The 10,932-nt window shown below is 44.9% G+C and overlaps 1 protein-coding gene across 2 annotated transcripts in view; it reads right to left on the bottom strand.

Annotated features, from left to right (window-relative positions):
- med27 (mediator complex subunit 27) overlaps positions 1-10,932 on the bottom strand; it is a 281,704-nt gene that overhangs the window by 134,941 nt on the left and 135,831 nt on the right. For both annotated transcript variants that reach the window (XM_048558447.2, XM_048558448.2), the window contains one exon: positions 10,178-10,271. In XM_048558447.2, coding sequence (XP_048414404.1) covers positions 10,178-10,271 — 94 coding nt within the window. The remainder of the gene's footprint in view (positions 1-10,177; positions 10,272-10,932) is intronic.

Raw genomic sequence — 10,932 nt, 5'->3', positions numbered from 1 at the left:
GGGGGGGGAGAGACAGGGGAGGGAGGGGGGGAGAGAGACAGGGGAGGGAGGGGGGGGGGAGAGACAGGGGAGGGAGGGGGAGAGACGGGGGGGGAGAGAGAGACAGGGAGGGAGGGGGGGAGAGAGACGGGGAGGAGGGGGGAGAGAGACAGGGGAGGGAGGGAAGGGGGGGAGAGACAGGGGAGGGAGGGGGGGGGAGAGACAGGGGAGGGAGGGGGGAAGAGACAGGGAGGGAGGGGGGGAGAGACAGGGAGGGAGGGGGGGGAGAGACAGGGGAGGGAGGGGGGGGAGAGACAGGGGAGGGAGAGACAGGGGAGGGAGAGACAGGGGAGGGAGGGGGGGGAGAGACAGGGGAGGGAGGGGGGGAGAGACAGGGGAGGGAGAGGGGGGGAGGAGACAGGGAGGGAGGGGGGGGGAGAGACAGGGGAGGAGAGACTGGGGAGGGAGAGACAGGGGAGGGAGACAGGGGAGGGAGAGACAGGGGAGGGAGGGGGGGAGAGACAGGGGAGGGAGGGGGGGGAGAGACAGGGAGGGAGGGGGGGAGAGACAGGGGAGGGAGGGAGGGAGGGAGGGGGGGAGAGACAGGGGGGGGGGGAGAGACAGGGGAGGGAGGGGGGGGAGAGACAGGGGAGGGAGGGGGGGAGAGAGAGACAGGGGAGGGAGGGCAGGGGGGAGAGACAGGGGAGGGAGGGGGGAGGGAGGGGGGGGAGTGACGGGGGGGGGGGGAGAGACAGGGGAGGGAGGGGGGGAGAGACAGGGGAGGGATGGGGGGAGAGAGACAGGGGAGGGAGGGAGGGGGGGAGAGACAGGGAGGGAGGGGGGGGAGAGACAGGGGAGGGAGAGGGGGGGGAGAGACAGGGGAGGGAGGGGGGGAGAGACAGGGGAGGGAGGGGGGGGAGAGACAGGGGAGGGATGGGGGGAGAGAGACAGGGGAGGGAGGGAGGGGGGGAGAGACAGGGGAGGGAGGGGGGGGGAGAGACAGGGGAAGGGATGGGGGGGGAGAGACAGGGAGGGATGGGGGGAGAGAGACAGGGGAGGGAGGGAGGGGGGGAGAGACAGGGGAGGGAGGGGGGGGAGAGACAGAGGGAGGGGGGGGGGAGAGACAGGGGAGGGAGGGGGGGGGAGAGACAGGGAGGGAGGGGGGGGGAGAGACAGGGAGGGAGGGGGGGAGAGACAGGGGAGGGAGGGAGGGGGGGAGAGACAGGGGAGGGAGGGGGGGGAGAGACAGGGGAGGGAGGGGGGGGGGGAGAGACAGGGGAGGGAGGGGGGGAGAGACAGGGAGGGAGGGGGGGAGGGAGAGACAGGGGAGGGAGGGAGGGAGGGAGAGACAGGGGAGGGAGGAGGGAGGGAGGGAGAGAGAGACAGACAGGGAGGGAGAGACAGACAGAGTGCGCTTGCGGGATTAAATTGTAGTCATTTTTTTCTGTAGAATGGGAGATTTTCAAGACTGAAGGGCACATTTTTAAGTTGAGGAGCGAGATTTTAAAAAGACATGGAGAGGCAACAGAGGCTCATGTATGGAATGAACTTCCTGAGGAAGTGGTGGATGCGGATACAATTACAATGTTTAAAAGACATTTGGATAGGGTACACGAATAGGAAAGGTTTAACGGGATTTGGGCCAGGAGCAGGCAGGTAGGACTAATTTGGTTCAAGATTAAGTTGGCATGTACTGGTTGGACCAAAGGGTCCGTTTCCATGCTGTATGATTCTACGACAGCAGGGGCCACGAAAGACAAATCAAAGACAGAGACAAAGTTGGCAGCAAGAGAAAATGCTGTGCCATCATAGCAAGTGTGAAGGAGTAAAAAAAGGGGACAAATACAATCAGTAAAAAAGTGGAGAACTAAGAAGTGTCCAAATGGCAGAGAGAGACAAAGAGAGAGGGGGCCAGGTGCAGAAGAAGAAAACAAACAGTTCCAGGATCAGAAATTACACGTTCATTTTTATCCACAAGTATTTCCACAGCAACTAGTATATTAAACAAATTGGTAAGAGATTGAGTTTGCAAATATCATCAAAACACCCCTATCACCCCACCAATTTATAACTATGCACCAACAAATGAATTACTGTCCAATATACAAACATCTTTGGATCTAACATGCTCAAGAAATCAATATTTTCTAGTGAATGCATTTCGAAAGTACAAGTCTATCCATTCAAAAAAAGACTTGCACCCTGTTCCTTAAGTGGCACAATAATTAATAGAGCAATTGGTAAATCTATTTATTGCACGAGGTTGAATGGAATTCCAATTTACACATTTAAATACCAATAAAGCATACTGACAAGTGCTGAAGCAGTAAGTGCAATTCACACCAGCTGTATGCAAATAAACTGTCCTATTTCAGCAGGAGTTTATTGCTTCAAAGAACTTCTTCACAAATATAAAAGTCATATCAGAATTTTAACACTTAATTGCAAGTTGGTGGCTAGATAAGTACCACAATTAGCAGTGGAATCATAGTATGATTACAGTATAGGAGCCATTTGGCCCATAGTGTTTGTGCCAGCTCTCCGTAAAGCAACTCAGTCCTACCTACCCACATTTTCTTCAAAGCCTTGCAAATACTTTCTTTTTAGATAATCATCCAATCATTTGTGAATCTACCTCTACCTCACTTTTGCATTCCAATCGTCACCACTTTGTCAAGTCTTTTTCATGTTACCTCTGGTCCTCTTCCCAAAGTCAGTATGCTGTAGTTCTTCACACTCTTGTTAATATGAACAATTCCTCCCCATTTGTCTAGACTGAGTTGTTCAAAACTCTCTTCTCAAATCAACTCTTCTCCAAAAACAGTCTGTTTCAGTGATCTGTCCACCTAATTCCATTTTTAATAACTATTCATGAGATGTGAGCATCACCAACCAGATCAGCATTTTTGCATCCATTCCAATGCCTTCATATACTTCGTAAAGAATGCAGCCCAGACAATTATCTAGATAAGTCCAGGCAAGTACTTTATAAAGATTCAACACAATTTGCTTTTTTTGTACTGACAAATCCCAGTTTATAAAGTCCAGCATCTCATATGCCTCTTATTACTTTCTCATATCAATAATGTATGCACATTTTCCCATGTCTCGCAGCTCCTGCTCTCTTTTGAATTGTATCCTCTATAATACATTGCCTTTCTGTCGTTCCTAATAAAATCTCAATTTGCACTCCTCTGTATTAAATTTCATCTGTCACTTGTTTGTCCACAATACTAGCTAACGTATATCCTCTTGAAGTCCGTTACTCCTCTCAGTTCAACTTATTTCTAAGTTTTGAGTCATTTGAAAGTTAATTAGGTTAGTATACCAGTCAACAATGGCCTTTGGTCTTAATACCTCAAGAACTCAAAGATTTTTAAAATACACAATGATGTTCTTCCAGTCTGTATCAGACACTCATTTTTTAAAATTTGTTACCAATGTTTGATGTCACATTATTAATTCTTCTTGGAGTTAATAGGTAACAAAATTTTTCTGTATCACTTAAGAAAACTGTGATTGGCTTCTTAATTTCGACTAGTAAGCTATTTTTGTTTAAATGTTTTCGAACACATCTATCACAAAAACAAAAATATTTGTCATGACTGATCTAGACAGGATTAAAAAGACAGACAATTTTTCTTTCTCGTCTGGTCAGAAGTATTAAATTAATTACATGTAATTGCAACCAGCAGCGATCTTCACAGGACAATCTGCATTGTTTTCTTCTGAGTTTTACACTTGGAGTGGAAGAACCAACAGTTTTCATTTTTCTACTTCTCCTTGTGACGTGCCACCGTAACAAGTCAGGAAGCCCAGCTTGAAAGGAATATCATTTCTTGTTGAACTGATCCCTGGGTCTGCTTTATATTTTTTCTCCCACTTTCTAAAAAAGGGCTCAGTTCTTGAGTTCCAGCTGGGAATGCCATTGCTTGTTACCAAGGGAAATCATTGTCAATGAGCTCCAACACAGTGAGTTATGATACTGGTTCTCCATGGCCTTAAATCAATTATCACATCACTCCCCCTCGAAGTCAGAGAGCTCCCTTAGCTCCTGCGATGATGGGGTCTCCTGCTTAGTTTTGTCGATGGCCCCAATCCTGATGCTTTCCAGGTCTGGTTGAAGGGAGTCCAAGATAACAAAGTGTGGGGTCGGATGAACACAGCAGGTCAAGCAGCATCTTAGGAGCACAAAAGCTGACGTTTCGGGCCTAGACCCTTCATCAGAAAAGGGGGATTGGGAGAGGATTCTGAAATAAATAGGGAGAGAAGGGGAGGCAGACTGAAGATGGATAGAGGATAAGATAGGTGGAGAGGAGAATATGGGTGGGGAGGTAGGGAGGGAATAGGTCAGTCCGGGGAGGACGGACAGATCAAGGGGGCGGGATGAGGTTAGTAGGTAGGAAATGGAGGTGCGGCTTGAGGTGGGAGGAGGGGATAGGAGAGAGGAAGAACAGGTCAGGGAGGCGGGGGCGAGCTGGGCTGGTTTTGGGATGCAGTGGAGAGAGGGGAGATTTTGAAGCTGGAGAAATCCACATTGATACCATTAGGCTGCAGGGTTCCCAAGCGGAATATGAGTTGCTGTTCCTGCAACCTACGGGTGGCATCATTATGGCATTGCAGGAGGCCCAGGGTGGACATGTCATTTAAGTAATGGGAGGGGGAGTTTAAATGGTTCGTGACAGGGAGGTGCAGTTGTTTACTGCAAACTGAGTATAAGTGTTCTGCAAAGTGGTCCCCAAGCCTCCACTTGGTTTCCCCAATGTAGAGGTAGCCACACTGGGTACAGCGGATGCAGTATACCACATTGGCAGAAGTGCAGGTGAACATTTGCTTGATGTGGATAGTCACCTTGGGGCCTGGGATGGGAGTGAGGGAGGTGGTGTGGGGGAAGGTTTAGCACTTCCTGCGGTTGCAGGGGAAAGTGCCAGGTGTGGTGGGGTTGGAGGGGAGTGTGGAGCGGACAAGGGAGTTGTGGAGAGAGTGGTCTTTCCGGGAAGCAGACAAGGAGGGGGTTTGGAAAAATGTCTTTAGTGATGGGGTCAGAATGTAGATGGCGGAAGTGACAGAGGATGATGTGTTGTATCCGGAGGTTGGTGGGGTGGTATCAGAGGACTAGGGGGATTCTCTTTTGGTGGTTATTGCGGGGGCGGGGTGTGAGGGATGAGGTGCCAGAAATGCAGGAGACACGGTTGAGGGCGTTCTCAACCACTGCAGGGGGCAAGTTGCAGTCCTTGATGATGAAGGGTCTTGGCCCAAAATGTCAGCTTTTGTGCTAAGATGCTGCTTGGCCTGCTGTGTTCATCCAGCCCCACACTTTGTTATCTTGGATTCTCCAGCATCTGCAGTTTCCATTATCTCCGGTTGAGGGGAGTCCCTATGTTATGTCTTGAACAACTTTATTTTCATAGAAATACAGGATTATGCAGGTCTCCTCATTCGGATGCAGAGAAAAAGAATGGCAAAATCTTGTTGCAGGTTCAGAATCATTGCACTACAATGTCACTTTCTAGTTAAAAAAGCTGTTCAATTCTTCTCATAGACATTGTATTCCCTGACTATTTCAGCAGAACATTATTCACAAATGCAAATACCAGTTCAAGCAGCAATGCTAATATTGCCTGTTGATATTCTATGGTCATGCTTTCAATTTTAGTTCTCCATCGAACTGAATTTCAAAGGCATTCAGTACAATGATCCAGGCACAACTAGATAAAAAAACTTCAATGTTTTAGCCAAATTGTATCTTGTGTATCCACTGCACACAAAGGGATTATTTCCTTCATAAGTTAAAATAAAAATGCAATTTTGACACTAATATGCCATACTAACTAAGCACACAGAAGTAATAACATGTTGATGAAAAAAAGTGTGACTGGTATTGTTCCCTGTGAGCACAAAGGAATATCTTTTGACTAACAAAATGTACACACAGTGATGCCACGCAGGTATGAAAGTAATGATCAATTTCATCATTCCAAGGCCCTGAAGTGATGTAATTGGACTGGATTTACACGAAAAAATAATCATCTTGCTAGCAACTGCTGAGTCTATACAAAGTTTGAGAAACGAAAGTGGCTGAAACCATTACACTGAAAGCAGTCTTATTCGTGCAATAGAAAATTATTTGACAAGTCATAAGGATAGTAATGAAACTAGCGAGTTTTGAGAAGATTTGTAGCTCAGGTTGAGGTTCTGGATGTGAGTTTGCTCGCTGAGCTGGAAGGTTCGTTTTCAGACGTTTCGTCACCATTCTAGGTAACATCATCAGCGAGCCTCCGACGAAGCGCTGGCGTTATGTCCCGCTTTCTATTTATCTGGTTAGGTTTCCTTGGGTTGGTGATGTCATTTCCTGTGTTGGTGATGTCATTTCCTGTTCTTTTTCTCAAGGGATGGTAGATTGGCTCCAAATCAATGTGTTTGTTGATGGAGTTCCGGTTGGAATGCCAAGCTTCTAGGAATTCTCGTGCATGTCTCTGTTTGGCTTGTCCTAGGATGGATGTGTTGTCCCAATCAAAGTGGTGTCCTTCCTTATCTGTATGTAAGGATACGAGTGATAGTGGGTCATGTCGTTTTGTGGCTAGTTGATGTTCATGTATCCTGGTGGCTAGCTTCGTCAGAGGCTCACTGATGATGTTACCTAGAATGGTGACGAAACGTCTGAAAACTAACCTTCCAGCTCAGCGAGCAAACTCACATCCATAGTAATGAAACTTTTAAAAGTATGTATTTAAGACACATTTAGAAAATGGAATACCATTATTTTTACTCCATTTTTGTGGCTATCTGATGGAATTCCTTTCCCTTGTTCAACTGCATATAGCACAGAAGGTTGTCATTTGGTTTACTACGTTCATGCTGGTTCTTTGAATAGATCCATTGAATTAGCCATACTCCACAGTCCCATTCCAACAGCCTTCCAATGTTCCCTTTTGCAGTTAGCTAAGATTTTATAGGCTAGTCTGATAAGAAAATGCCAGAAGTCTTGAAAATAATTTCAAGAGAATACTGGAGAACTGGTGCCCCCTTATTTTTGTGATAAAAAATGGAGTCTAAACACAACACCCCAGATGGCTTCAAACATAATCTTGAAAGGACGCCAGACAGAATACATCTGGGGATGGCTTTGAACAAGACAATGATGTAATTGAAAACCAATTAAAAGGGCCAGAAACAAGTATTGCCTTATATGGCAGTCATAAGCAAAGGCGGAGAGGCACAAAGAAAGGCCACTGTAAATGACCCACTGTTGCAACTGGTTACAGCAGTTTGTTTAACTGCTCCAACATTGCGCCAGGAAATATATTCATGCATTGACCACCTGAAACAGACACTGGTTTGTGGGGTTTATAAGCATAAGTGTTATTGCAAGTATGTACTATTGCTTAAAATGGTAAGGTCACTCAGTCCCAGACGACCATTGGAATGTTCTCCAATCAGAGACAGATGACTGGTGGTGGTTTAGCCTGAGGGTCACCAGACATCGAAGCCAGTTTTAGATCCATCTTACTATGTTACCCTGGATCCCAAGTGCTTTTACCCTCTTTAACCTAAGTGGGATCTTACCAACAGCGCTGTTAAAATGCACATCAACACGCACTTAGTCACTTCCCTAAAAAAAGTTCAACTAGATTTGTTAGGCATGACTTTTCCCTGGCAAAGCCATGCTTGACTATCCCTGATCAAGCTCTCCGCTCTAAATGGAGTTTAATCACCTCCTTCAGAACTTTCAATAGTTTCCCTACCATCGAACTTAGACTCAATTCACTGATTTATCCTCACCACTCTTCTTGAAAAGTAGAACAGCATTAGCTGGCCTCCAATCCCATGGCCAGTGAGGAATTAAAAATTTGAATCAGGGCCTCAGTAATTTCCACCTCACACAACTCATCCAGACCTGGGAGCCTGTCCACTTGTAAACCTACCAAAACTTCCAGTACCTCCTCACTCCTAATTTCAATCTGCTGAACAGCCTTACTGTCCATCTTCTTCTACATTTTTTTTCTCCCGAGTGAAGACAGATGTGAAGTATGTATATAACACTCTATTAATGTTCTCCGACTTCACACAGATTGCCCCATGGTCCCTAATGGGCCCTCCTCTTCGCCTTGATGTACTTGTGGAATATCTTGGCATTTTCCCTAATCTTGACTGCCAGCTTTCTTTCATGCCTCCTCTTTGCTCTCCTTATTGCTTCCTTATGTTCCTGCTTCTGCAAATTCATACTCCACTAGGACCTCCTCTGATTTCCTGCCTTTGTACCTGTTATGCACCTCTCTTTTTATCCAGGTCTGAATACTCCTAGACATCCATGGACCTCTGAGCTTGTTGCTTCTACATTTCATCCTAAAGGGAATGTGTTGCGCTTCTAATCTCCCCAACTCCTTTTTGAATCCCACCCAATTTTCGACCACAGGTTTAACCTCAAGTACCATGCCCTCTACTTTGGTAAGATCCTACCTTAATTTAATAAAATCTGCTTTCCATCAATCCAAAACCTTTTGGTGCAGACCATCCTTTTCCTTTTCCATAGCAAACTTAAAACTCCCCGTTTTATGACTCTGAAGAAAAGTCACTAGACTTAGAACATTAACTCTGTTCTGTCTTTACAGATGCTGCAAGGCCTGCTGAGTATTTCTTGCAATTTGTTCTTGTTTGTTTTAGGCCTCCAACATTTACAGTTTTGTTTTATTTTGTTGAAACTTACGGTGTTGCAGTCACTGTCACTAAACTGATATCAAACACCTGGCTGCTTTATTCCCCAGAATTAAGTCCAGAACTGCACTGTCCCTTGTTGGACCATCTATATGAAAACTCTCCTGAACACGTTTCAAGAAATCTTCCCCTCTAAACCCTTCATGTTATGATTACCCCAATTAATGTTGGGAAAATTGAAATTCCCTAATATAATTAAGCTTTAATTTTTACACACCTTAGAATTGACTACATATCTACTCCTCTCTCGCACTATTTGAGGGCTTCCAATACACTATGAGTATGACTGCTTCCTTTCTATGCATAAATTCTTCCTATAAAGCCTAAGTTGACACAATTTAAGATATCATTTCTGCCTATTGCAGCAACTGACTGCTTTATCAATAAAGTGACACTTTCTTTTACAGTCTCTCCTGTCCTATCTGAAGATTCTACACTCTGGAATGTTGAGTTTCCTGTCATGTCCCGCCTTCAAACACATCTCCGTGATGGCAACATCATAACTCCACATATCAATCCACATCCTTAACTCATTTGACCAAGCTATAATACTCTTACCACTAAAGTAGAAGCCATTCAGCTTTGCCTTAACTCCCTTAGCTCAACATTCTGAACTCGTTCTGCCTAGGCTCCTTTGCTAAGGTATGTTGTGTCACCATTGAACTAAAGTACTTAGCACTAAAGCACACCCTGTTGAACTAGTTTAAATTCCTCCCAACAGCAGAAGCAAACCTCCTGCATGGATGTTGGTCCCATTCTTGTTCAGATACAGATTAGCCTGCTTATACGGGTCCCACCTTCCTCAAAAACGGTCCCAGAGATCCAGGAATCTTAAACTCTTCCTCCTGTGCCAAGTCTTGAGTCATGCATTTATCTGCTTTAGTCTCCTATTTCTGTACAACCTTTGAGGCCTGTTCTTTAGTCTAGTCCCTTGTTCCTTGAACTCGAAGCAAGACTGCATCTTTCATTTTACCTATAAAATCGCTGGTACCAATGTGTACCACAATCTCTAATGTGTCAATCTTCCCCTTCACATGCCTGTCTGTTCCCCTAATCAATGAAACGCCTATCACTATCACTCTTCTTTTTTTTTATTCCTCTCCTCCTGTACAGTCAGGCCACTTGGTGTTGCCAGTAGTTTGGCTCTGTCTACACTCACTAGAGGAACCAGCATCCTCATCAGCTTGCAAAACAGAAAATAAATTTGTGAGCAGGACCTCAAGGGACTCCTGCACTATCTTCCTTCTCCTCTGACTGCATGGTAGCCATCCATCACTTCTTTTCTCCAGTCCCTACAGGTGTGGTATGGCCACCTCACTATATGTGCTACCTATATATCCATGTAACTCTCAGCCTCACAGATCTTCCTTGGCTTACAAAAGATTAGTTAGCGTACCGTACTTAGGCCTGTACTGTGCTGTAATGTTCTATGTTCTACGTTCTAAAACTGCATAACTGACATCAGACGTGATCATCACCTTACCAGCAGAACTGCTGAGGAACCATTTGGTCTGGACAAGTGAATGGACATATCAGGAAACATTCTGTCAATCCGTACGATAACATCATCCACGTATCTAAATGAAGGATAAGAGTGCAAATCGGGGTTACATTTAACACAATTTGTTTTAAATAAAAAGAATATATAACAGTTTAAAAAGGTGTCAAGTAAAATAATATTAGACTTCTGTTAGCTGAGAAGTACAATACAGAACATGTAGCTCTCTGGGTTGTAAGTAATGATCCCAATATCTGACACCAAAAAGCTATACAAAGGAACCAACTGTATGACTCAAGATGCAAGGTGTAGAAATAGCAGCCACCAGTTCCAAGAACTTGGAAAATACCTGTAAAGTTCCTGGATCTTTTCTAACTTTAAAGAATAGGTTTTCCAGCTGTCACAACTCAAATCATTTCCAGAGGAAAGTCCTATGAACATTTACTATCATGAAGTGCCATTAACCTTAATTATTTTAGCTAATGTCTTGCACTTCCTTAAGCGGATTATAGAACTCTAATAATTTAGGTTTAAACCTATATAGAACAGAGACATTTTACAGTATGAAGAACCAACTAAACAATAAATAGATAGTTACTGATATAAATTCAGAAATAACAGACTGCACCTTTGTAACATCATTTTGAAGTAAAAGTTTCTACAGTTATGTACATTTATATATTTGAATGCAAGACAATGAAGCAATTGATGAAGCAGACTTTTCCCCCATTCACCCCACC

The sequence above is a fragment of the Stegostoma tigrinum genome, chromosome 29 (genome assembly GCF_030684315.1).
Source record: "Stegostoma tigrinum isolate sSteTig4 chromosome 29, sSteTig4.hap1, whole genome shotgun sequence".
NCBI classification, from domain to species: Eukaryota; Metazoa; Chordata; class Chondrichthyes; order Orectolobiformes; family Stegostomatidae; genus Stegostoma; species Stegostoma tigrinum.
Note: the sequence above shows the minus strand (reverse complement) of the source record. Positions and strands in the feature narration are given on the sequence as shown.